The sequence below is a fragment of the Gavia stellata genome, chromosome 2 (genome assembly GCF_030936135.1).
Source record: "Gavia stellata isolate bGavSte3 chromosome 2, bGavSte3.hap2, whole genome shotgun sequence".
Taxonomy (NCBI): Eukaryota; Metazoa; Chordata; class Aves; order Gaviiformes; family Gaviidae; genus Gavia; species Gavia stellata.
In genome coordinates, this window is record NC_082595.1 from 74900487 (window position 1) to 74927513 (window position 27027).

The 27027-nt window shown below is 39.2% G+C and overlaps 1 protein-coding gene across 3 annotated transcripts in view; it reads left to right on the forward strand.

The window, feature by feature from the left end:
* The window catches only part of IBTK (inhibitor of Bruton tyrosine kinase), a 53142-nt gene extending 27485 nt beyond the window's left edge, over positions 1 to 25657 (forward strand). The window contains exons 20-28 of one of the 3 annotated variants that reach the window (XM_009820598.2): positions 1303 to 1415; positions 2061 to 2209; positions 2958 to 3121; positions 4897 to 4989; positions 6175 to 6333; positions 13092 to 13244; positions 21644 to 21712; positions 21815 to 21947; positions 24233 to 25657. In XM_009820598.2, the coding sequence (XP_009818900.2) occupies positions 1303 to 1415; positions 2061 to 2209; positions 2958 to 3121; positions 4897 to 4989; positions 6175 to 6333; positions 13092 to 13244; positions 21644 to 21712; positions 21815 to 21947; positions 24233 to 24358 (1159 nt within the window). In that variant the 3' untranslated portion in view covers positions 24359 to 25657. The remainder of the gene's footprint in view (positions 1 to 1302; positions 1416 to 2060; positions 2210 to 2957; positions 3122 to 4896; positions 4990 to 6174; positions 6334 to 13091; positions 13245 to 21643; positions 21713 to 21814; positions 21948 to 24232) is intronic. The other 2 variants (XM_059832705.1, XM_009820599.2) reach the window with 2 other exon arrangements.
* Positions 25658 to 27027: the final 1370 nt, after the last annotated feature.

Sequence of the window (27027 nt, forward strand, 5' to 3'; positions counted from 1 at the left end):
CCTGTGTTTAAGAGGTGTTAGAAAATGTGATTCAAACAACTGTAGATCAGGTAGTTTGGCCTTGATGGTTTTGTGGACTTCTGGTATTCTGCCTTTGAACGTTTGTTTGGAAGACATAGAGGTGAGAGCAATAGAATCAGTAAAGTCTTGTCAGACTAACTTAATATGCTGCTTTTCTCTGATGAGCAAATAATAAAATTACAACTGCTTTTTTTGGTACAGTTTTTAAACTGGAGAAATTGACTATGACATTACAACTATGAAAAGTTGATTTGATAGCATGACTTGGTAACATGCCTCCAACATGGATAGTGATACATGATGTCACTGTGCAGATGAGACCTCACCTGCAGTATTGTGTACTGTTCAGACCGCTTGTGTGAAGAAAAGTTATGCTAAATGAACGAGTACAGATAAGGACTAGTAGTCGATCAAGGGAACTGAGAGGCTATTTTGTATTAGACTTCAAGCCTTGCAGTGTTTTTAAAGGCTAGATGATAGCCTTTAGGAGAGATAGGGCAGTCCAAGGATTAAAAAAAATAAAACAACCACTGTAAGGTCGTTCCTGATGCAGGAATGAATAAGTACGCATATAGTTATTCCACGAAAAGCTCCTCAAAGAAGCTTTTTGAAATAGGATTACTGTAGCTGCGATTCATATAATTGTGAATTTCTAGTAGTCTTGTTAAAATGAATAATGCCTTTTATTTGATTCCACTCTTCCTAATATCATATATAGGAATGTGACATTTTGGTAACATGATCATATACCTGCTTTGTTGCAGAAGTAGTGTTATCTTGGTGGCAATATTTGTGTTGGAGAAAAATGAGACCAACTGTGGAGTTTCTTGAACTTCATTAATTTAGGAGAAGTCAAGAGAGAAAAAAGTGGAGACTTGGATGTAGTTTGCTTCATGTCAGTTGCTGCGATGTCTAGCAGGTTCAATCTGATCTAGGTGGCAGTGCCAGCCTATACAGCTGCTGTATCTTCCACTGTCTCAGCAGAAGGCTTTGTCCGGTGTACTAGACCAGAGACTAGATCTAGATTGGAAAGAAATTTTTCTCTTCCTCCTCGATTCCACCCCCCGCCTCCAAATTGTTTACTAAATACTTGTGCCAGTGCATAAGCAGAGCAGGAACAAGCAGCTAGTGACAGCTGGTGGGACCAAGTATTACTGCTTCAAGTATAACCGCTGCTGCTGACTGAAAAACTTGACATTGACACTGATGGTTCTGAGGTTCAGTTTCTTTGGCTTTAATCCATCTTGGGTTTGGGGTTTTTTGTTTGTTTGTTTTTAATAGGGAAGCCCTTTTCAAAAGAGCAAAAACTAAGGCAAAAAAGAAGTCACGAAAACGGTCTGACAGCTCTGGAGGATATAATCTATCAGATATTATCCAGAGTCCAGCCTCTACAGGTCAGTGGGAAAGAGGTTCCTTTCAGGTCTAAAAACAGAACACAAAGTTTAATATGCAATGCGATTTCTATACTTCAATAAGGAAATCTTGCAAAGATTATTTCTTTTCTAGTGAACACCATAGTTGAACTTGAATAGTGAATTCTTAAAATTAAGTTTTGTTTGAAAGGATGTTTGTCGTATTAAGCTTGTGCCCAAAGTTGAAATTCTGTAAAAACATGTATTTTATCAAATTAAGTTAATGGACACTTTCCCATGTGGTTTTAATAAGTGGAACATTTCTGCTAATGTGTGGTTTGTTTGTTTTTCTGGTTTTTGGTTTGTTTTTTTCCCCTGGAATATAAAAAAAAAATTAGTCGCCGTTTATTGAAAAGATTGTAGAAGCCTTCATTTTCAACAGAAAAGTGTCAGTGTTACTTCCTAAAACTGTATATTGTAAGACAGAGAAAAAACATTGGGAATAATCTTATTCTGAAAAAATATTTAAGATAGTCTTAAATTGGCTTACACTTATTACAGTCTAGTATACTGGACTAGGTAAACTTCTGGTTATTTTGTATTCATAATACGGAGTTAATAACTTTTGGTTTTGTTTAGTCCAGCTCTCATGATTTAATAGTTCTACTCTCTTTTCTTATTTCTTAGGCTCAGTAAAACTGGATAAAGCTAACTCTGTAGAATCACTTCCAGAACTCTTAACATCTGACTCTGAAGGTAGTTACGCAGGAGTGGGTAGCCCCAGAGACTTGCAGTCCCCTGACTTCACAAAAGGATTTCATCCAGAGAGGGCTGAGGTTGGATTTCTTTGTTCCTAGCAATTTATTTGTTTGTGTTTATCTAGTCCATCAAAAGCAGAGTTTGTATTTTGGAGTGTTTCTGAGAAGCTGTTGTCCTCAAAATGGAGTAGACAACTTTAAGTAGTTATTGTTTGTCTGATAAAGCAAATAAAAATGAGTATTCCTTATTAAATCTTCTAAGGGTCATTTATTCATGTGGTACCATATTAAGAATTTTTGTATGCTGTAGTGTTCAGAAAATTTGAAACTGAAAGAGCAATTATGTGAAGTCTTTATCTGCTTCATTTAAAATGCAAAGCAAATCAGAAGTTCAGAAGCCAAAAAATGAAAAACAGAAGCCAAAAAACTCCAGGAAAATCCCGCTGTTTTCCAACTAATATAGTTGGGCAGAAGTATGGTCCAGGATCAATGCGGCATAACTGGCAAAGAGAAATAAGTTTGAGAGAGTTGTGCCTATGTTAAGTGTTAAAGCTTTAGAAGTGAACCTCTCCGAGTGAATTTTCCACTCTTAAGATGCGTATTTGGACTTAAATGATTCAGGGTGAATTGTGAAGCCAAAAAAGAAAAAAAGGTACAAATAGCAGACTGATCAGGGATTCCCTACCTTATTACTGTTTTTGAGGTATCCTTTAAAATCTTTTCACTTACCCATGTCATTCAAGTTGTTTGTAGCATCACTCTTTTTTTTTTTTCTATATGAAAAAATGTGAGAATATTTATTCAACATTTTTCTGTCTTTTTTTAGATGAAGGACAAAGCATACAGTCAGGGTATGAAACCCTCTCAACCTAACAAGGAGATGAAGTCATACAAGAGATCATCAGCATTGATGCAGTCTGTCCCACAGTCCATTCCCAGTGCCAAAAACAACTCTGCAAGCTCTTCCAATTGGGTAGCAACCAGTTTCAGGTGGAGTAATAGTTGTGGTGCCTACCTAACTTACAGTCACTGTTTTACGCTTGGTGGAGAATGCTAGTAATATTCTATTCAGACTAAAAAACTGTCTGCTCTTCAGAATGATCATACATTACTTGACATGTGAATTAAAAAAAAAAGCAATTGCTAGATTTTTTAAAATTTTTTTTTAAGTACTACCAATCTGGACCTCTTAACATCTTTTGAGAAGGCGTGCTGGGTTAACACTTTGTAAAATACTTGGCAGTTTTTTGTAGAATCAGACCATGCTTGAAGCATTAGAAGCACCACTGTACTTTGACATTTTTAAGGCATGCCTTTAGACTTAAATGGTCTGTGAAAATCAACACCACAGGTTTAACTGATACAGTAATAAATTATTATTAATTTTTATCTGTAGCAGTACCTGCATATGAAAAAGGAGCAGTACTGTGGTAGACTGAAGTTCTGTCTTGCTTGGTGTCCTGTCTCTGACAGTTGTCAATAAAGGTTGAACAGAGAAGAGTTTAAGGATTTAGGGAATCATATAGTGATAATTTCCCAGTTTTCCCAGGCTCTGTTGGTTTGTGGCTGATGGGCTTTGTTAATACAGGTGATACAGCTGTAGAAATTAGAAGTTGCAGCTCTGAAATATATCATTTGGTGAGCAGGGTCCATTAGGAATCTGTGTTTTGTCTCACTATGTATTTGTGCAAGCCTAGTCGATGCAGAGGGAGTAACACATCCCACACCACTCTTTGGTCTTTAGACAGGTTGGAAGAAGCTCCACCTTTATGTGCTATCTTACGAGTTCTTTTTGAACGTTTTTTAGAGGATTGTATGGAAGTGGAACAAATAAAACCATAGGACTTTGCTGTAACGTTACTGTGCCTTTATGGGTTTCCCTTGTACTCTTTCTTCACTTTTTCTAGTATTGCTGGTATGATGTCAAGAAAAAGCAGGCAGCACTGTCGTGTAGAATGTTTGAAGGATTACTACTGTAGTGTATTTGGTTGAACTACTGTGGAAAAGCAATGACGACAGGGTTTGGTGTGACCTCCCAGTGTTTAATTTACTAGTTAGTCTATGGCAATTGGATTTATGTAGGGAGAGACAGGGAGTGCTGCTTGTATTTTATTTCAAAGCTTGTCCTTGAATCTAGTTGTAACACAGCTTAGTTTACAAATGCCTTTAAGTACACAGGTTTTAGTTGATAGTTTTATGTAAAGCTTGGAAATGTCTGGATTTAATTCATGTTCATTTCTGTGGAAGTTTAAAATTAGGTCATTTATGAAAAAGAAACTGATTCCTAAAGTTTGAGAATGTTACTGATGTTTGTACAGAGCTCTAACTTTGCAAAGAGTGTTCTGTTTGCTGTGTGAAATAATTTTAATCCTCTTCTTCAAAGAAAGATCTAATTCAACCTTCTTGAAAGAGCTGTGAGCAATGCCTCTCTAATACTTAGCATGACCAGCTGACTACTAAATAAGTATCCTGGATTTAGGTATCTAATTTTTTTAAGGTAATCATAGTTCACATCTTTTTTTTTTTTTTGTAGTATAATGAGTCTTGAAAGTATTTTTATAGTGTGCTCTTAAATATGTATATATTTATAAAAGCTTTGTCAGAAACATTCTATTTGAGGTTTGCCATAATTGAGGAAACAGACATAAATTATACATCCGGTTACCAATCTTATGTATGATTTAGAGGATTTCAGTGAAGGCTGGAACTGTGGAATCTAAGTAAAAATGAGTGCCTTGTAAGGTAACTTCTTATTTTTCATTTAGCCCTGCCAGCCCTCCTGCTATGGATCTAAGAACCATCATGGAAATTGAAGAAAGTATGCAGAAATGTGGAACCATGCCAAAGGCAAATTCAGGGTTGGTAAAAAACCAAAATCTATAAAAGAAAAGCATGATAGACCAGGCTATTATGAATTTACTTAGTGGTTCAGGCAGTTCAGAGTTTAAAACAAGCGGGAGAAAAGTTGTCCTATTTGGTTTTGAATGGCTTTGTTTACTTCAGTTCATCATTGTGTTTTTCAGTGAGCATACAAAATTTATCCCTTTATTTTACTCTAGTTTTATTTGGTCAACTACTGCAAAAGCATGTCTTAGCTGCTGAAATGTGAAAGTAAGAGCTAGTAGACTAGCATCTTAAATCAGTGGCCTGCTCTGCTGAGCTTTCCTATTTCCAACCAAAAAGAATTAATTCTTGTCCTTAGCACTTTGGAAATTAGTTGTGAACCAGTACTGTAATTGATCCTGAAGTTGGTTTCTTGTCTCACATTCTCTGACCTCCCCCAACACCTGCGTGTTGATGTTGACAATTCTTCCTCAGACAGAAGCAAGAGTTGTTTTTGCTCGGAGAAGCATCTCAAAGGCACAGGGAGATAAATGTACATTTTCAGGAGGCAGTGGATTAAACCTAGTATTTCTTAACTGGTGACATATGGAAGAGAACTGGAGATGACTTTCATGACTTTTGAAGTGTAGCATTCTTGTAAAGGAGAGCTAGGACAGTAGTCCTGGAGCCTAGTAAATGGTTGCTGGCTAGGTAGGTTCAGAAGCTGTGAATAAAACAGCCAAGACTGAAGAATCCAAATAACTTAGAAAACGAATTATTGCAAATAGAAAAAATGGCTATATTATGTTGTATACATTTCTTATGCGTGAATATTTTTGGTTTAAGGGAGCTGTGCTTCTGACAGCCTCTAAAAAGACACTATAGACACTGAGGACTATAAGAAAATAGTCCTCATCTGGTGCTAGTCCATCTCTTTTGGAGACTTGATTCCTACTCTGAATGTTTTCATTTGTAGACATCTATGTGAAGAATAGTTTTATGCTGCTTTTCTTTCTGTCACTTTTAATGCTCATTGACACTCCTTTTGCTCCCCAGCCATCCAATCCCTCCCTCCCACCTAGGCTCTCCTTTTGGCACTCTAGACAAAGTATTTTGGTCTAGGAAAGAAGTATTTCTCAGTTTAATTTGCAAGATTAAAGGCGAGTCATCTCAAAGGACACTGATCTTACATCTTCTCTCTTTGCAATATGAATTCACAGCAGAATGGCGTCTCATGGAATCAAGCTTTCTCAGAAGCAAAGGAAAATGATTGCCCTGGCAGCAAAAGATAATGGATCAGTAACTAGCAGCACGGAGCCTACTACTCTAATAACCACACCACCCCCACCTACGAAAGTTGCAAAACTAGGGAATGCATGGTATGTTATAAATCAAGTATCACTCCTTCTTTGGAGGGTTTTTACGTTGAATAGTCTCTTAGAAGCAGTTTCTTAAATAAAAATGGCCTAGGTTCTGTTCGTTAAAAAGACTAGCATTGAACTATTTGTATCTACATTTGGCAGTAATCTAGAAATTCAAAGGGGGTAGGGAAATGCAGCGGTTGCAGTTTAACAGTTCTTTGAAATTTTGCTATAGCGAGTCAGAAGACTGCATCCCATCTGGTTCTTGCCTGTGTGTGATGTGGTATTTGCAGATGGTATCAAAGTATAGAAAAAGAAGGTTGAGCACAAGCTCTGAAACTTAGTCAGGAAGGGGTTATGTGTTCAAGGCCAGGTTGGACGGGGCTTTTGAGCAACCTGGTCTAGTAGAAGGTGTCCCTGCCCATGGCAGGGGTTTGGAACTAGACGTTCTTTAACTCCCTTCCAACCTAAACCATTCTGTGATTCTATTCTATGAAAACCATTATGAATGCTGTCAAAAACGTAAAGAAAAATGTTAGCCCTTTCTGTGAGAAAGGGCTAGAATGACTTTGGAGTAGAGCAAAAATAGACTGAAATTACAGATAACAAAGTTGTCTAGGTGGTTAGGAGCTGGAGGGAGTTACGGATGCTGCTAAGAATTCTTATGGTGGGAGGATGCATAATGGGTTTAAAATGACTTTTAATGCTGATTACACACAATTTAAATGCTCAAGTTAATATCACTGTATCAAATAGAAAAACGGTTTATTTATCTGTTCCATGAAACTAGGTTCACAACAATTAACGTAGTGAGGTGCTAGCCTGATTCATGCTTTGTTCTTCATCTTTACAGTTGGTATTGGATGAAAGCATAAAGGCATAACTGTAAAAGTTGCAAGCTATGTTGATTTAATGTGTTTAATTACTAGAGAATAAATATCTATGTGCATGCTCTTAACTTGAGGTAAATGTTGGGCAGTTCTTACACTTTTCCTGTTGGACAGTTCTCCCCCTTTTTCTGTTGAAGGTCTAGACTTTTATTGCAGCTTGCTTCTGTACTGGTACTCTAGAAGAATTGTGAGTCAGTCTTCTCTCCCTAGAGCTTACCTGATTGTGCCTCAGTGGGAGCAGAGCTTGCTGCATACCCACCACAGTCACCCTATTTTAAATTAAGTCTTTTTTAGACAATTTAGCTGTTTTAATGCTATTGTAGTAGTTTTCCTTTTGTACTGGATAGATTTCAAAGTAAAATAGGAGTCTGTCTTTCAAAGGATAGGTTTATTTTCCACAGTTAGTCGTCTCCCTCTTCTGTCTTTTGGCTCTCTTTCCTTTGATCCTTTATATGAATCGGTTGCTCCTTTCAGAAATAAGAGTAGTAATCATCTGCTGGAATCTTTGCTTTCTCTGCTATGCTCCTGTAAGTTCAAAACAGACAGGTAGCCTGTTAGCTATTTAATGAGTGCATGGAGAGAAAAAAAAATTGCATCACTAGCTGGATGAGGAAAAGGTAGGCTGCTTTCTGGCAGTAGTTGCCTCCTGAGAGGCATTCTGTGTCAGAAGGTTTAGGGGAATATCTAGAACTACTTGCTTCTCTACTTCATTTCATGTATCTGTAACCTCATCTTCCTTTTTTGCATGGATGCTATTATGATCAGCACCTTGAGTCTGAAGTGCCTTTAGATTTATTTGAGGTTCCACATAGGTCTGTTGGTATTCTATTATTATTTAAGACCATAATAATAACAGTAATATCCCAGACCATAACAATGGTAAAATAGAGCTGGTGTTCAAAATATTTATCAGTAACATATAGAAAAAACCGTGAGAGTATGTTGTAATCATCCCCAAATCGTGCATTATGAATCAGATAATAATTGATTCTAAAATGGTATTCTACTTCCAGTTTTGACACCAGAACAAGCTTTGCTTCTCTAGTGGGACACCATGCAGTACATTCAGCCTTATGGTTAAAAGGCTTTAGTATTTTACAGTGTCTGTCAAGGATCATGTCAGTCTGATCTGAAACGGGCAGTTGTCTGGTGAATTCAAGGTAGTGTGGCATGACATGTTCTTCAAGTAATGATTCTGGCAATGATGGCTGGGATTCCTCCAAGGCTCAGTGAAAGTAGGGACAAAAAATCTTCTCTGTAGGCATCTGTATATCATGGGTTGATTATAACTAAAAAAATAGTTATATGCCATGTATTTCTAGTGTCCAGCTTACAAGCTGTTGAGGTATGTTACTACAGTAGTTATTTATAAGAATGAACTGCCTAAGATGACCTGGTTTTAAATATATGCAGCACACAACATTTCCAGTGAATCTAAGAAAAGGTTGAATTCTTTTGTTTCGATTTATACAAGCAGGACTTAAATATGTGTCTTCTCAGTTATTTTCAACCATGTATAGCTAATACCAAAATTTAGGGTCTCATTTACTTCCCCAGCCCCCAAAAGTTATTCTGATAAAACATTGGGCAAAGCCCACAATTTGTCTTAAAGAGGAAATAGAATGAGTTGCTTTGCACCTAAGGATTCAGACTCTACCTGACCTCTGAACTGTAATTGGGACCTTCACAATAGGAGAAACAAGGTTTGCAAAGTTGGTCTTCTGAATTCTAATGAGTGGATGAATTTCAGAATCCTTAACACTGATCCTTTCAAATGCTCCATAGAACACACTACCTGTTTTACACATGTGATACTGCAGGTCAAGCAGCAAGTTAGTTATTTGGCTTGGCTAATGGAAGTGTCACAGGGCAATTATAGCTCTGAGGCTTAAAATTTGCTGAGAGAGACCAATGGTTGAATCGGATGGTGACCAACACAAGAAATACTGAGTTACGTTATCCTTTATTACGTAAAAAAAATAATAAAAATCCACCTACTATTTTTAATCTTACTACTAATGTTATAATTATGCATAAACAATATGTAACCTAACATCTACAGTGACGATGTACACAGTCTTACATGCACAAATCACATGGGCTTATCCACACACTAATTTACCCGTTGTTACAAACCCACCGCCTTTCTACCCATCAGTGACTCAGCGTGGCAGCACCAGGGAAGCCATGCTCTTGTGCACTACCTAAGGGGTGACTCAGAGGGTTGTCCATGCTGATGCGGGAGAACAGCTGCAGCTGGCCAGGGGTGCTGCAAATGAGGTGCTCTGGGACCTGCATGAGTCAATCCTTTTCCTCAGGGACCCAGCAAAGTCAGGGGCGATAGTGATCAGTGGTGACAAATAGATCTTCTCTGGAGTCTTCAAAGGAACTTCCTCAGACCTGCTGTGCCATGGCTTGGACTGATGTTAGTGATCACTGGTGTAGGCATTTCATGGTTATTTTCAACCAGTCATCTTAAATATCATCAGTTCATTTCCTTTTTTATTTTACTAGCCATTTTCAAGCTGCAGTTCTATATACTTGTCTCTGGCAAAGTTTGGATATGAAGGGAAGGGGCTATGAGAACTCCTCCCCAGGAGGATATTTGTATAGGGCGTCTGTCTTTGTCCCGCCTGGTCTTTCCCTTCTCCCTTTCATACACAACTTTTAGATACAGCAAAGCTTGAAGTTGGTTTTGGAGGACATTGTGTAGCTTATCTACTTATCTGCGCTTCTTCAGAAGGGTTTTTTTTTTTTTTGTTCCTGAAGTCCTATTTTTCAGTGTAAGATAAATGACTCTTTAGAAGAACTCGTACTGATTGACTTAAGCACATGAGGTAGATGCCTCTAGTTAAACGATTTACTTCTTAATACAGGAAATAAGATATTAAGAGAAGCTCTGATAAAAGGCATATAAAAATATAGGGTGTAACTTCCTTGGTCTGACATCTGAATACTTCGACTAGTCATGCTATTCATCTACTCTGATAGATAATTCTTTACCTATTGGGTGTCATTTAATTTTAAACTGCCTATGAACTGTTCCTTGCATTTAAAAAGCAAGTACAGACTAGTTTTTGAATATGCTTAGATAACTGTCTCTAGAAAATACATTGTGCTCTTAAGGTTCTGACTAAACAGTTTTTAAAAGTAGCTGGGCTCTACTGTGTTACACAAACTATCTTAAGTGAAAAGGCCAGGGTATACTTCAGGGGGATGGAATCCAGTCTAATGCTTATGTGGTCACCACACATGATTCTGTACGGTCCTCTGCAGCATTCCTCTGGCTGCTGATCTGGAAAATACCGGTAGCTAAGAGTTCAAGCAAAGAACCAGTGGGAGGTATATGCATATTTAAAATTGTACCTAGCTGCTGGAAGAGAGCATTTGTTGAATAAACTTTAAGCTGCTTTAGGCAAGCCATCAATTATTTGATTGCCCCTGCTAGTTGTTCAAAGTATTTTTGTATGTAAGGATGAATGGTTAAGTGTTACTCATCTGCTGTAATATTATATTTTCAAAGTTATATTCTGTAAATTCACAGTGGACTATTAGAGTGCATTTGGCAAGAGATTGTGCTTTCCACACATGCAATGTAGTCAAAGCCATAGAACTTGTGTTCCAATGAAATAAGATACTCATCTTGGATGTGCAGTGAGCACACTTGCCAGAAGGGTGTGGGACCTTCTGGCTCTTTTTTTGGTTGACTAAAAGACAGAGCCTATCATACATGTCCTACCTTTTCCACCAAAAGAAACCTCCAGTTTCATAGTTTTTGAGGGACTGAACCTATGTTTCCTCCTTTGTAGAAAAGTGTGTGTGTGGGGGTAATTACACTAGTAATAATTTGAGAGTATGTCATGCAAGAAGCTAGGTGTTAACTTCATTAGTTCTGCAAACCTACTTTGAGGGAGAGGGGTGTTGTTTATTTGTTTTGTTTTTTTTTTAAGATCAGGAGAGCCTGTGGCTTTTCCAGAGTGGAGGCATAAAGAAATTTGAAGTCTCTCTTGAGAATTAACAATTGTGTGTTTTAATGTCTAGGTTGTCAGTTTGTCAGTATTCCAGCTGATACTGAAACACCAACAGCTGTTCTGGAACTTCATGCTTTGATATTTTGCAGCTTCAGCTTAAAGAAACTTAGTCATGCTCCACTTTTTTAAAAAAGATGGATAAATTAGTTTTTCTAATGCTACAAATTAGATTAAAATGACAATATGTCAGGCAGGACAAGCTGAAATTTAGAGTTGTTACTGTTAGGAAAACTTGTACCAGTTTAAGCTGAACCATTTTAAGCCACCGGTAATTGTTTTGGATAAGTTCACAAGCTGAGAATGATGTAGGGTTGGTTTTTTTGGGGGGGTTGTTTTGGGAGTTTTTTGGTGCTGTGTTGCAAGTGGATCTGATAGTAGTACAGAATTTTCATGAAAATGGCTAGGCTACTTAAATTGTAAGTAGCCAAAGAAGCTTCTGTGACAGCAGATCCCAAGGGAACCATTTGCCTAGTCAGTATGGTTTGGGGAAGTTCTGGTCAAACACTTGCCCAGACTCTGTGTGCCAGCTGGTGGTAGGAATAGAGGATGTGCAAAATGACTCTGAGCCCCTACATCCGGAGGTTCCCATTCTGCTTTCTTTACTTTCTGTGCTGCTTGTGCAATATTAAAAAAAAAAAAAAAAAGAAAAAAAGAAAAAAAACAACAAACACCACACACACACACACATACCCCGCCCCAAACTTAAGCTTGGGTGGTCTAGCATGGGGTTCAGACATCATATATAACTTTCAGATGCTTTTGTTGTAAGATTTCAGATACAATGTTGCAATGTTTCAATTCCGTCATGTTTGTTATCTTAAATTGTGTACCACATAGATGTAGTTTGAAAATCTTTGGCTTCAAATGCTTCCCTTCTTATGGTAGCTGCACAAACAATTAGCATTGTATAGAAAGCCTGTTTTACTTTAGTAGTGTTTATAATTGATCTCTTATTTCTTTGAGTAGATAATGAGCAGAGCTATTCTTCCAATATGTATTTTGTGTATTTGACAAGAGTGGGATTGCTATGCTTAGTAAAGTTAAATGTAAGCAAATGTATGAAGAATTAATGCCAAAGTCTTGATGGGTAAGGGAAAGACTAATGGTAACTGCCTTGAATTCTGTAAATAAAAAAGCTTTTGGACTAGAAAGTGTTCAGAATAGCTATGATGCTAAATTGCTATTTTTTCATACTGGTTTATTTTTGAACGACAATATGCAGGCTTTAGTTCAGTTAGTGCACATTATACTTGGGCAAGTAAAAGAAAATGAAGCATATCAGTTTTATGAATTTCACTGTGGATTAAGTGATTTAGAGAGCCTCCAGCAGGTATGAGTAACTCATTCAGTATCTTGGGGAAAGAAGATCAGCTATACTTGACTTCCATGGGGGTAAACTAACAGTATTAGAATGAAAGTACTAGAGCATTGTGTGATTTATGAGAATACTTTTCAAGGAATAATACTGTTAGAAAAGGTACAGCTTGTCTTAAGACAAGGTGTCTGTGAAAATAAAATTGCTTTTTAAGAGGGTGGCTTCAGGGGGGGGAATAGATGGAGGGGTGGTTTTTGTTTTTGTGGTTTTTCTTCCTTCTAATAAAATTTCCATACTACTGGCTTGTTATGTTCTCATAAGTGTTTATTTTCTGATGTTTACCTATTTGACCCAAAGCGACTTATTTTAGAAAATGGGGTCTAGCAGGCATAATGGTGAGATACAAAAGCTAAGTAATATAGTATTTTTATTTTTAGTAACTGAAAAGGCCCTCTTTGCTATCTGAATCATGGAACAATATGGAGTCTTGGAAAGTGCAAGTATAAAATGAGTTGGTTTGTTGGTTTGTTTCTTTTGAAGGTCATTGTCATTACATTCTGCTTTGCCAAAGTCATTCCGTGATCTTGTAATGGAAGAAGAAAAATGTATGAGTGCAAATAATTCATCTGGTACTGGTACCAAAAGAGCTGGTTATAAAGGAACTGAGGATTCATCAGTCCAAAACACCATAAGGTAAGAGAGCAGTCTTTTTCCTAATTGATCAACTATTATACTAGAACCACAATAACCTGTTTAAATTCTGCTGAAATAAGAAAGGATAAGATTGTCATTTAAAAAAAAAATAAATCCTGTAAGCATTCTTTTAATGATTTTATGAATGGAATACTCTTATGAATAGGAAGCTTAAAGACTAAAGCAATTTAATGCCACTGCTAATATTTTGTTTGAGGTTCAAAGTGTTTGTGTCTGTCTATATGGATGTGTGTGTATATATATATATCTATCTCTAGCTATGGACACAAACACTTCAGACTCCAGAAAAAATATGTACGTTTGTATGTGTACATTTGTATATATATGTATGTATAAAAATGATAAGCTTGTATTTTCTAACTTCTGTAGAAATTAGATGTTCTTTAGTATTCAGATATGGCATGCATGAAACAGTTTGCTTAGGAGTTTTTCAGTGTAACTGCTGAGTGGATAAAATCAGTTTATTCAAACACAGTTCTGGCATTTCCTGATCTGAGTTTTCTTATAAGCTGACTTCATTGTTTAAGTGCAATTTTTCATGGATTAAGAGGGCTTACTGAAATATTGATGTATTGGTTATGTCTGTGTATTATAGTTACTGGAGGACTACAATTCTAAGGACAAAAATAACTTGTTTTGAGGTGCATGTGAATTATATGTCTAGTTATTAGACAATAATGCTCTTTCGTCAAATTGTTTTAGCCATGCATCCTCTTGCTACCTCCAATAAAACCTCTGTTTTGAGTTAAAATAACTACCTAAGCTGAGGAAAGAAATCTCGGCCTTATTCCTGAAGGTCTGTATGACTGAGTTGCACACCCACCTGCATCTCTTTCCCCCTATCATCAGTAACTTTGAATGCTATGCATTTCATATACATTTACGAGACAGAGGGCCTGAAAATCTTAGACTTTCGCACCCACTGTCTGGAAGCAGCGCAGGCCAGCTGCCCCATGGTGGTAGGGGAGCCCAGGGTGACAGCAGTAACCAGCCAGGCAGTGGCCTCCCTGGCAAGGACACAGCCCCACTGTGCTGGAGTGAGGTGAGCAGGGCAGGCTCTGTGATAGAAACCAGGGTGACCCACAGTCAGTGAGCGCAGACAGGTTTGTTGGGATGAGGCAGGGTTGAAGTCATACCTGCAAGTCAAGTCAGGGTCAGGAACAGCAAGGCTGGGCTTAGGCATAGCTGCAGTAAGCTCAAGAAGGGCCTAAGACTGAGGGACTGAGCTTAAATGCAGCTCCTGAGTAAAGAGGGGTAGCCCCCATGGGCCTTTGCACAGCTCTCCCTTACAACTCAACTCTATTCGTAGCAGCCTGACTCAAGTTTACACAGCTGTGCTGAGGGAGAAGAGTTTGCAGAGCGTGTTGGTGCACAGGAAGCCCTGACACTCATTACCTCCCAGTTTTTCTTATGAACTCCTGTTCCATCCCCCTCCAGAAACTGTCCCCTCCCTAAGGAAAAGAAAGTTCTGCTGGGCCTCCCTCTTGGTTGCTCAACTTGTAGAGAAACGGGTGTTCCCCTAGGACAGAAGTAGTGTATGTCCTCTTGGTAGATAAAGAACAAAATGAGGGTAGAAATATAGGAAGATTGTGTGTGGGACGGTGTTAGAGGAGAGAGGTAGGATGGATTTGGAGAGTGTGTGTGACAGGTGGGCATTCTTCAGGAACAGAGGGATAAAGCTGAAGTTATTGTGGTGAGTGGAGATGTAGGGACACGAAGCACAAATCTGCAGAAAAAGAGGTATCATTAATTTTGTTGCTAGCAAAATAATAAAGCTTTTTACGGGAGATGGCAAGGGCTGGTGATAAGGGATTTTTGCACTGGTTGCTGTTATTAGCTTTGTCACACCTGCTCTATGATCTTCATAAAGTCATTTCTTTTCCTTTTGCATTGCTCTGTCTAGTCTGTGCAGTCCGGCCACTCTGCACGCTCTCAAAGTGGATTATTTGAGCTGAAACCAGGCCTAATATGTTAGCTGTCTGAAAATGATACATTAAGCTAGTGGGAGCCTAGATGATGAGATTGACTATAATCAGTTGGAAAAGATGGCACTTCCAGAGCTATTTCAGGTTGTTTTGAATTGTGTCTGAAGATGCTTATTTCTCTCTATTAGGTATAAAAAGCCTAGGTGACTAGTTCATCCATCTGAAAGTTAGGAGTTGAGTTTTTAGTTTGAGGTAATTTTATTCTTTGACTGTACAGTTCCTGCCACAGTAGGCTCTGATTTTTGCCTGAGGCATTCAAGGGCTATTTCCATGAAGATTCATTATCCACACCCTTACCTCTTCCTTTTTAAGGAAAGGAAATTGCATGTATGTAGAGCATAAGTAATCCTCATCGGTTGATATCAGACTCACTGATGGGACACTGAAGACACTTGCATGGCTACTGTTCCTGCTTTGTCTTTTTTCTTTGGATAAACTGTGCAGTAATTAAACTGACACTTTTCTTAAGTCTGGATGAGGGTGTTTTGGTGGTCGCATAAACACTCTTCCATATACTGTCACCTTCCAATTTATGCAACCCAGAAATTTTCTGTAGGTGAACCATGTCATGAATGTGAAGATGTGAACTGGATTCAGTCCGGAGGCAGATCAGCCCAAAAGCTGGGATGTGTGGATGTGGCTGCATTGTTTCCAGGGACAGCTCAGCCTTGGGAGTTACGCCGTGCAGCTGTGCATGTGTAGCTCATAGTCCAAGCTAAAAACATAGGCCTGACATGACTTAACTTTGTTGTGGCAGCCTGGGTTGTCTTCACTGTGTTACTCCAGGGAGCAGTAAAGAGTCTTAGTGGAAACAAGTCTTTGTGGCTTCGCGTGGGAATGGCCTAGTTCTGGCATGGCTAATAATGAGCTAATAAGTAGTACATGACTCAAATGGTACAGCAAAACCCAAGAGGTTCTGCAGGAGACCAGGCTTTGTATCCCTTTTTTGAGAGCAGTCATTAGATCAGGGAGGTACTGGACCTGAACTGGCTTCAAATGGACAAATCCTCAAGAAACACTGGGGAGCTGAGTGCTGGGACATCTTGGTGGCTGTGCAGGAGTCATGGCAAGTTCAGCCAACTGAGTTAATCAAGTTGGTTCAGTACTGATGATACTTGGCTGGTTTGTTTCCATGCAGAACCACTTATGTCTCTGCATCAGTCTTTAATTTCCAAGACTTCCAGGTTTCCAAGTTCTATATTTTTGAAGCTTTTTTCCATTTTTCTGTATATGCTAGCTTCCCGTTTCTCGTCTGTTCCATTTCTCCTAGTTATTTTGATGCCAGCTGAGGAATTAATCTAGCATGTTGAAATATCTGCAGTTGATTTAATATCTGGACTGAGTGTCTTGCTAGCAAGAAACACAGATGTACGTATGTACAAACAGCTTCAAAAGATCTTAACTGCTTCCTACATTTTAAAGCCACATTTAAATTGAGGGAGATGATACAGGTATTTAAATTTATCTTTTAATTGATCACTAGAGTGTGCTGTGACACTGCAACTATTAATTCCAGGTTTGGGAAATTTCTGTTGTGGTGCTTTTTTTGGCTGTTGTTTGGGTTTTTTGGTTTGTTTATTTGTTTACAAGTCTTACTCTGGAAAAAACTTTTTATCTATGCTGAAAAAGGTCTGTTAAGTGTAACAATCTACTTGAATTAATTTATAGTAGTGCTGTGAGTTCTCTGGATTGTGAGTAGGAAGAAGAGCGTAGCTGTCAAATGGGCTGGGTAGGTGTCAGTTACTGTCAAATGTGCAGGAAGGTGAGCATTATTAAAGCAGGTGGAAAAAGAGATAAAGTTGAGAGATGACACCAGAATAAAGGCATTTAGTAAGTTGTACAAACATGCTCTTAATTAAACAAACCGTCAAGCAAAAACTGTTTTCATCTCTTCTTCTCCTTCCTTTTCTCTGGTTCTTTCCTGCTTTTTATTGTGTTACTATCTTTCTTAAGTGCAGTAAAAGCTGGAAGCTCATTTGTGTAGACTTCAGCTAAAAAGTAGTCTCCTGTTGCTGAAGTAATAGAATAATTTAGATTCTCTAGTTCAGCCTCCTTCTCAAAATAAATCAAACTAGATCACGTTGCTCAGGGCCTGGTCTAGTTGACTTGTGACTGCTTCCGAGTATGAGGATCATAGAATCATTTAGGTTGGAAAAGACCTTTTAAGATCATCAAGTCCAACCGTAAACCTAACACTGCTAAGTCCACCACTAAACCACGTCCCTAAGCGCCTCACCCACACGTCTTTTAAATACCTCCAGGGACTCAACTACCTCCCTGGGCAGCCTGTTCCAATGTCTGACAAGATAGCTCAACCTTACTGGGCAACATGTTCCAGTGTATGATCATCCCCATAGTGGAATTTTTTTTTTCCTTATATCTAGCTGGGATTTCCTAATTTGCAGCTTGTGTATGTTGCCTCTTATTCTATCACTGTGCACCTCTAAGAAGATTCTTGCTGCATCTTTTCTCTACCCTCCATTTAGGTAGTTGAAGACAGCAGTGAGATCTCCCCTTTGCCACCTTCTTTTAGGATTAACAAAACACAGTTCTTCCTGTTGTGTGCTCTAGCCCCTAATCTTGGTGGCCTTCCACTGGACTTGTTCCAGCCTGACAGCATCCTTCTTGTATTGAGGAGCCCAAAACTGGTTATGATACTCTGTATGCAGCCTAACAAATACAGCATAGAGGAGAAAAATCACTTCCTTTGACTGCCTGGCTACAGTCTTGTTAGTACAGCCCAGTATGCAGTTGGCCACCTTTGCTGCTAGGGCACATGCTGATTCATCTTCAGCTTGCTGCCAGCCAGGACTCTGCAGGTCCTTCTCTGCAGAGCTGCTTTGTAGCCAGTCAGCCCCTGGTCTGTACTGCTGCCTTGGGCTGTTCTTTTCCAAATACAGGGCTTTGCACTTGCCTTTGAAATTCATGAGTTCTCCGTTGCCCATTTCTCCAGCCTCTTGAGGGCCTTCCGGATGGCAGCCTGGCATTCAGAATGTGGGCTGCTGCACCCTCCCAACCCTCTCCCCATCCATCTGTGGCCTTGCTGAGAGTGCTCTCCGTTCTACCAAAGATGCTAAACAGGATTGGTCCCAAGGGCCGCCATTAGTACTTGGTTTCCAGTTGGACTTTGAACATATAATCCATAACCCCTGAAGCCCTTCAATCCAGCCCATTTTCCACCCATCTTGTAGTCCATTCACTCAGTCCATATTTTTCAGACTGAGTATAAGGATACGATAACAGAACGTGTCAAAGGCCTTGCTGAAGCCAAAGAACATGACATCCACTGTTCTCTGGTTGTCTGCAGAGCCTATCATCCTATCACAGAAGGCAAACAGGTTGGTCAGGCACAATTTGCCTTGTGTCATAAATCCATGCTGGCTGTTCCTGGTCATCTTCTTGTCCCACACGTGCTCAGAAATTACTTCCAGAAGGATTTGCTCCACAGCCTTCCCCAGGATTGAGGTGAGACTGGTCAGTCTGTAGTTCCCTATATCCTTCTTGAAAATGGGTGTAACATTTAGCTTTTTCTAGTCATCAGGAAACCTGTGCGGTTGGTTGGTTTGTTTTTCTTCTTGCTGATATAGAAGCCCTTTCTTTTGTCCAGCACATCCCTCAATTGTTTCAGCTCCAGATGAGCATTGGCTCTTACATCTCTGTCCCTGTGCACAGAAGTAATATTTCTATTTTCCTCTGGTGTAGCCCATCCCTGCTTCCACTGTTCAAAAAGGACACATACAAATTTGAAGTCCATGTAGAGTTGCCTGTTCATTCCTGCCATCCTTCTGCCATGCTTGCTTGACTTAAGGCACATTGAATTGATCTGATTTTGTGCTTGTAGGAGGCTGTCCTTGTATATCAGAAATCAGTCCAGATACTGTCTATATGAAGTGTAGTCATTCTCTGTCATTCTTTCCTTTGTAAGGTTAGAGATAGTCTTCCCTCAGAAGATGATCAGTAGAAGACTCAATATCAGTTGTTACTCTCTGCATCTGTGACAGTTTAGATTATTCTTCCTTGAACCTAAGAGACCAAAACTGAAAGCTTGTCCAAATAAGCTTTGGACAGCGTGGTATATGTTGGAAAAAGTATTTGCTTCAAATGGAAACACCTTTGTTTTACTCCCAGTCACATATTTCGGATTCGTTATCATGATCAGTATACCCTGGATTCTCCTTTTTCTCTTCAAGCTGAAAAACTCCCAGCTTACAGCTACTGCAACTTTCACTTCACACAGTCTTTTGTTTCGTACTTCTGAATTTGCTTTCCCATTTCTTTGTTCCACAGTCGTACTGTTAATTTTTATCTTTTGCTAAATTAATAGCATCTCTTAATATTGTCTGCTGGTTTGAGCTTTGCTGCTTATTGTGTCCACCAATGTTAACTTAGTTATATATTTTCATTAACTTATTCTGTAAGTAATGATTAACCCAGCTGTAAAGTGAGTAAGGAATTAACTAGGTAGGAGAGGTATGAGAAACTTGTTTAAAAAAAAAAATCAGTGGTTGTGGGGCACTTGACTCTGTGTCTTACAGAATTCCCATGTTCATTTATCACACTTACCTGGCACGACCCGGTACCTTTCTTAAATAAAATAGGATTCTTTAACCTGCCATTGGTTTTCTTTTACCAAAGATAAAACAGAAAAAAATTTACAAGATACTGTTTTTCTACCTTTTTTCCATTTTTAACTATTATTCAACACCTATGGAAAAAGCATTGCATATTAATGAGGTCAAAATACAGGAACTGCTGCTATATAGATACTCAGTCTGGAGAACGGTACTGCAGATTTGACCACTTTTGCCATGGAGCTGTTGTTTCATGTGTCAGTTCTTTCAAAGCTGTGGAATACTGCTTATCTGGAAATGACCAGTTTGGAGACTACCACACCTTTTTGGTTTCCTCTCTACAGAGTGTACCACTGGCTGTCCTGTCAGTGTCTGATATGATCACCATTACTGAAAATGGAGGGGAAGTATCATCTTGACTAACATGAACTGTGCTTTCCTGGTGGAAACACAGGAGCAATATGAACTGGCAGAAGGTGTATCTGCTGGGTTTGATTCCAGGGCATGACACTGTAGAAAGCCACTTTTGAAGTCCAGTGTTATGCCCTGGCGGGTGTTGCTGCAGATATATACATATTTTTTTTTTTTCCCTGAGCAGTTAAATTTGAGTTCATTTTGTTCTTTGAGTAGTTGGCTGTTTGGTGGGCAAAATTATGTTTTGTCACAAAAAGCTGCATGTGGTTCATTTAAATGCCATTTTTGATGATGGATGTTGCATTTCAGATTTTTTGAGATCTTGCCCTCATTGCTTAGCAATAGGAAACATGGTTCTTGTTGTCCTTGGAATTGTGTTCCAAGGCAGAGAATTCCAGGCAGAGAACTTAGCAGTTACTGGAATTCTCTTAGCTTTCTATAGATTTTTCCTCTTTTCCAAGTGTTTGTGGCCACTTACAGAGGATTATCAAAGCCTTAATGAAAATTGATAATGATTTATTGAAATACCAACAACCTTAAAGTTTTTTGCAATACCATAGAATAATTCAAAAAAGTCTGCTAGAATTTCATAGTATGCCGTAACACTTTTTTAGTTCTGGAAATCGCAAAAGTTGCCAAAGATAGGTATTAAATAATGAGAGTAGGTCCCTTTCTTCCTACTGATGTAGGATTTTTCTGACAAATATACTTGTCTCTTAAGGCATACAACATATCAAATGTGACTTCTTTTGTTGAGAGGTTAACATTTTGCAACTGAATAAAATATCTTCCTGTTGGGAACTCTCTTGAGATTTCAGGATTATTTTTTTTTTTCCAGTTCTGTTAATTCAGGTTTTATGCTATTCTTATGACTGTGGAAGGTGGTTGCAGGATATGTACTGAAAGTCCATAATTTCTAGGCTTACACTTGAGGAAATAAATTACTGGTGCTATTGTAGCACTGGTTCTTTTACATGAAATGCTTAATTTGAATACAGGACAGTTGTTTGGGTTTTTTTTTTATCTTGAAGCCATAGTCTTTTCATATTAAATGCAAACATTTACAGTCAATGCTGTTAGTGCATAACTCAGTTGACTATTTTACATGTAAAAAAAGCCTTTTTTTTAAAAAAAAAAAGTGCTTTGTTCAAATGCTCAAATGTTAGGAAATGCCAGAATTAACACCCAAGCTGAGAATCCATTAAGTTCTGGTAGTCAGAAATGAGCATCATTGTCTCCTCTAGTCACGGTATCACACTTAAAGACAAATTCAGCATTATATCCTAATGCCTTTCTTCTGGAAAAACCCTACATGTTTGTAATTGCCTACTATAAATTTTACTTCACAGTATGATGTAGGAGAATGCTCTGTCAGTGACTTTCACTCTCCTTTCCTACCTTTTTCCAGGTGCACCACTAGAAGTAGCCCAGGTCTGGAAGACCATGTTTTGGATTCTACACAGCCAGAGAGTCATAAGTAAGTTTGACAGTGACTTAGATTCTGGAGCTTGTTTTCTGTGTGTTGTGCTGACCTCATTCTTGATGTTGCCTCATAATGATGTCATTTGGTTTTTTGCAGTCCTTGGTTAGCAGCATCACCAACTAGCTCTCCTGTGATAGCACCTGTCATGTTTTCAGCTATTGTAGAAGAAGAGCTCCAGCAAGAAGCTGCTCTTATTAGGAGCAGAGAAAAACCTTTGGCTTTGATCCAGGTAAAGTGCTAAGTTACTGCAGCTGTGAAGTAACACAAGGAGTTTCCAGTGGCTGTTTCAGAGATCAGTTATTAGAATTAATTATGTATTGGTACAAATGGTATCATTTCATAACAACTTTATATTGCTGTTTGATAAGGTAGGCCTATATTAAAGTCAAGTTGACTACTGAGTCCATGATTAATGCATTCACAGCATCAGAGAATGGTTGAGGTTGGAAGAAACCTCTGGAAATTGTCTAATCCAAACGCCTGCTCCGAGCAGAGTCAATGAGAGCAGGTTGCTCAAAGCTGTGTCCTGGCAGCTTTTGTATATCTGCAAGGATGGAGATTCCATGACCTTTCTGGGAGACCTGTTCCAGTGTCTAACCACTCTCACAGTAAAAAAGATTTTTATATTTAAATGCAATTTTCTGTATTTCCATCTGTGCCCATTGCCTCTTCTGTCACTGAGCACCACTGAGAAGAGCGCGGCTCAGTCGTCTTTATTCTGACCCATGAGATAGGGAGATCTTATCAAAGTGTATGAATACCTAAGTCTTCTCTTCTCCATACTAAACAACTACACTCCAAATGTGTCTCACCAGATCTGAGTATAGGGGAAGGATCACCTATCTCAATCTGCTGGCAATGCTGTCCCTCAGAGACCACAGGAGGCTGTCACCCTTCTTTGCCACATGAGCACGTTGCTGGCTTATAGTCAACTTGTCCACCAGGACCCCAGATCGTTTTATGTTAAGCTGCTTTCCAGCCTGTCAGCCCCCAGTGTGTACTGGTGCTCGGGTTTATTATTCCCAGGAGCTGGACTTCGCATTTCTCTTTGGTGAACTTCATGAGGTTCTTAGCCCATTTCTCCAGCGTGTCTGGGTCCCTCTGAATGGCAGCACAACCAACTGGCGTATCAGCCACTTCTTCCAATTTTGTATTGCCTGCAACCTTGCTGAGGGTGAACTCTGTCCCATCATGCAGGTAATTAATGAAGATGTTAAACAGTACTGGCCCTAGTCTCAGTCTCAGTATTGGTGCTAGTGGCTGGCCTCTAGCTGGACTTTGTGCCATTGATCACAACCCTTTGAGATCACCAGTTCAGCCAGTTTTCAGTACGTCCATACTTAAGCTTGTCCACTTAAGCTCTTTATCCGTACTTAAGCTCTTCCACTTTCCTAGGGATCAAGATGAGGGTGACTGGTAAGTAGTCACCCAGATCCTCCTTGCCCTTCTTGAAGGTAGGAATGACATTTGCTTCCTTCCAGTCCTCAGAAACCAACCGTTATCTCCACAACCATTCAAAGATTTTTTTGAGACTGGGCTTGCAGTCATATTGGCCAACTCTTATCTCAGGGACCTGGGACTGCAGAAGGTTGATCTTACCACTAAAGACCAAGACGAAGGTGGCTGTTAGTTCCCGAGCCTTTTCCATATCCTTTGTCATTCAGCAGTGGACCCATGTCATCTTTTTGCTGTTGTAGAAGTCTTTCTTGTTGCCTTTCATGTCCCTTGCCAGATTGAACTCCAGATGGGCTTTGACTTCCCTAATTCTGTTCCTGTGTGTTCAGGCAGTGTCTCTGTTTTCCTTCTGGGTCACCTTTCTCTGCTTTCACCTGTCGTATGCTTCCTTTTTCTTTTGAGTTTTGTCAGGAGCTCTTTTTTGTCCATGCAGGCCTCCTGCCACTCTTGCTTGGCTTCTGGCTCATTGGCATGGACCATTCTTGAGCTTGGAGGAGGTGATCCTTAAAAATCAACCAGCTGTCCTGGACACCTCTTCTTTCCAGGGCCATATCTCATGATTTTTTCCAAGCAGATTCCTGAACAGATCATAATCTTCTCTTCTGAAGTCCCAGATTATTTTCCTGCTATTTGTCTCATTCCCATTTCTTGGGATCCTGAGCTCCACCATCTCATGGTCATTGCAGCCAAGGCTGCCCTCGACCTTCTCATCCCTGACCAATCCTTCTTTGTAGTATGAGATGCAGTAGAGTGTCTCCCTTTACCAGGTCCTTGATTGTGTGCGTTAGGAAGTTTTCACCAATGCAAACCTCCTAGAGTGCTTGTGCCCTGCTGTGTTGCCTTTCCAGCAGACATCAGGGTGGCTCAAGTTTCCCGTGAGGAGCAGGGCCTGCAAACATGAGGTTTCTTCAAGTTGCCTGAAGACGACCTCATCTACTTCTTCCTGATTAGGAGGTCTATGGCAGACATGCATTCAGGACCAGTAAAGCCAGTTCATAACTGTGCTACTGGTGTAAATGTAGATCTAGCACTGACATACATGTTCTTTTTTCCTTCCAGATTGAGGAGTGTGCTATTCAAGATTTACTAATTCACTATGAAGCTTTTGACAACCCTGATGAATTTGTGACTGTTGAAAGGGCTCCTCAGGGACCTATAGCAGCACCTATGTGGAACAAGCACTGATTTGTACTCTTCACAGTCCATGTTGTATGTGCACTTCTGAAGTTCTAATTCTTGTTATAAGTAAAAGTGGGACTGGAAGAACAGGAATCATGTAATTTTTAACATCAGCATTAAAACACTGCACATAATCACTAGGTATTTGTTAGACAGAATGGAAATAATGTGTTCACTGTGTCCTTTACCCACAATATATATTGTATGTATGTTTTGAGAGAATTTCTTTAACAAGACATATTATTAGTAAAGTTACATGAAGCTGTAGATTGGAAATGCATTTGCTAATCTTAAATTGTGAGAGTTTTTTGTTAAATTCACAGGTGGCTGAAAAGCAAGTGCTTATTTTGTGATTTAATGTGGAATTGAATGTGCAGTTATACATCTTTAAAATTTTGGGGGGAGGTATGTTCTTCAGAGCTTTCTGGCAAATTTGGAATATTGGAAAAAATTGTGCTTGAACTTCATGTAAAAGTACAGTTTGATAATGCAATTTTCCTTAAGTTTTGTGTGTAATGACTGGTTCTCTGATTGTTGCGGCCAGTGCATCTTACTCTCATGCTCCACAGTAAACCTCTACGCTGTACCTAAGTGCCCTGCCATTGCCTGCTCTCAGTTCAGTTGTGTGTTTTTTTGTGAGACTGGCCTTTGAGCAGTCAGCTCTGTTGTGAAGTAAAGCACACAGCTGAATAGAACGTGGTGGCACTTAATTAGCTCATCTATAGTCTTACTCTGGTAAATATGATACAGTTTTAGAACTACTGTGTTTTAAGGTACAGTTCACTTGAAGTGCTGAGAAAATAAAAGATCTGTGTATTCATTGTTAAAACTATAGGGATGAATGCTTGACTGTGAAATTTGCAAACACCTAACCTTCAAAGATTCTCATAGGTGGCTTTCAGTATTGTGTGTTCCAAAGTTCTCTGTGCCTGGTTTAAACAAATTTATATATATATATATAAAAAGAAAAAAAGAAGTAGCCTTATCTGCAATATTCTGTCTAGTTTTTCTGTTTGTATAGGTGTGTTTGAACTTGTACTTGTTCAGTAGTGCCAGTACTCATGAACTCTGGAAAGCTGGAATTGAGAAAGCTACAGAAAATGAATGTAGAGAATTGATCACTGTGTGATAAAAGAATCTTGAAAAAACCTATGTAGATATGTCTAATGGTTTCAGGTCAAGCTACACCAAAAAATCCCCCACAAAAATTGTAAACAAATGCAATAAACCATAAAATCCTAATTTACACAAAGTAAGTATACTTCAATGTGCTGTCTATATATAATCAATGCCTTAGGTAACTATAGAGTAATCTAAAAGTATTTCTTTTGTGTATGAAATGAGAACTGTAGGCATTTTGAAGCTACACAGGCAAAGGAAGATGTAGCTTTTAATTCTATTTTAAGTTCTACTGGTGATTCATTCACTATACTGATGAGGATACTTGCATTAAGTGCTTTACTTGATGCACTGGAGGGCCTTAGGGCCTGCTGAAACTATCCTTCTGAATTAAAAGAAAGCTTATGTACTGTGAGAAATACCTATAAAAACAGTGGGCTTTTCCAGGTGTGAACCCAATTTGTTCTCAAATATAAAATTATTGTGAAGTTTCTAATTTGCATTTTGATTTTTTTTTTTTTCAAAATTCATTAGAATATGCTGTTTAAATGTCATTCTCCTGACATTATAAGAGGATTCATGCTTCCACTGTGCCAGGAGTTTGACTACTTTTAAGTTCTGGGTTTATTGCCACAGTTTGCTCTTGGATTGTCACTGGTTATACTTAATATTCACAAAACAAAGTGAAGAATGATCAGTGTACCACTCTTCTGAAATTGAGAACATTTTTAAACTGTTGTGTTAGAACAGCTTAAGGCTAAAATGTGTCACAGAAAGCTGTGCAAACTTACAGATTCCATTTTTATTTAACGTCTTTAAAATCTGGAAGTTAACAGAGTTTAAATACTTGAACCTTCTTAACCCCTTGTTCTCGTGGGGGACTTCAACTTACAGTACGGCAGAGAGGAAACAATCTAAGAGGTTCCTAGTGCGTGTGGAAGATAACTTCCTGACGCAGCTGGTGAGCGAGCCAACTAGGGAAGGCACCCCACTGGACCTGTTGTTTGTGAACAGAGAAGGACTTGTGGGGGATGCAATGGTGGGAGGCCGTCTTGGCCATAGTGATCATGAAATGATAGCATTTTCAATTCTCAGAGAAGTAAGGAGGGGGGTCAGCAGAACTGCCATCTTGGACTTCCAGAGGGCTGACTTCGGCCTGTTTAGGAGCCTGGTGGACAGAGTCCCTTGGGAGGCAGTCCTGAAGGTCAAAGGAGTCCAGGAAGGCAGGACACTGTTCAAGAAGGAAGTCTTAAAGGTGCAGGAGCAGGCTGTCCCCATGTGCCGGAAGATGAGCCGGCAGAGAAGATCATCGGCTTGTCTGAAGAGAGAGCTTTGGATGGAACTCAGGGAAAAAAAAAAGAGAGTTTATGACCTCTGGAAGAAGGGACAGACCACTCAGGAGGACTAGAAGGATGTTGTGAGGTTTTGCAGGGAGAAAATTAGAAGGGCCAAAGCCCAGCTGGAACTTAACTTGGTGACTGCTGTAAAAGACAACAAAAAATGTTCCTATAAATACATTAGCAACAAAAGGAGGAGGACAAAGGAGAATCTTCATC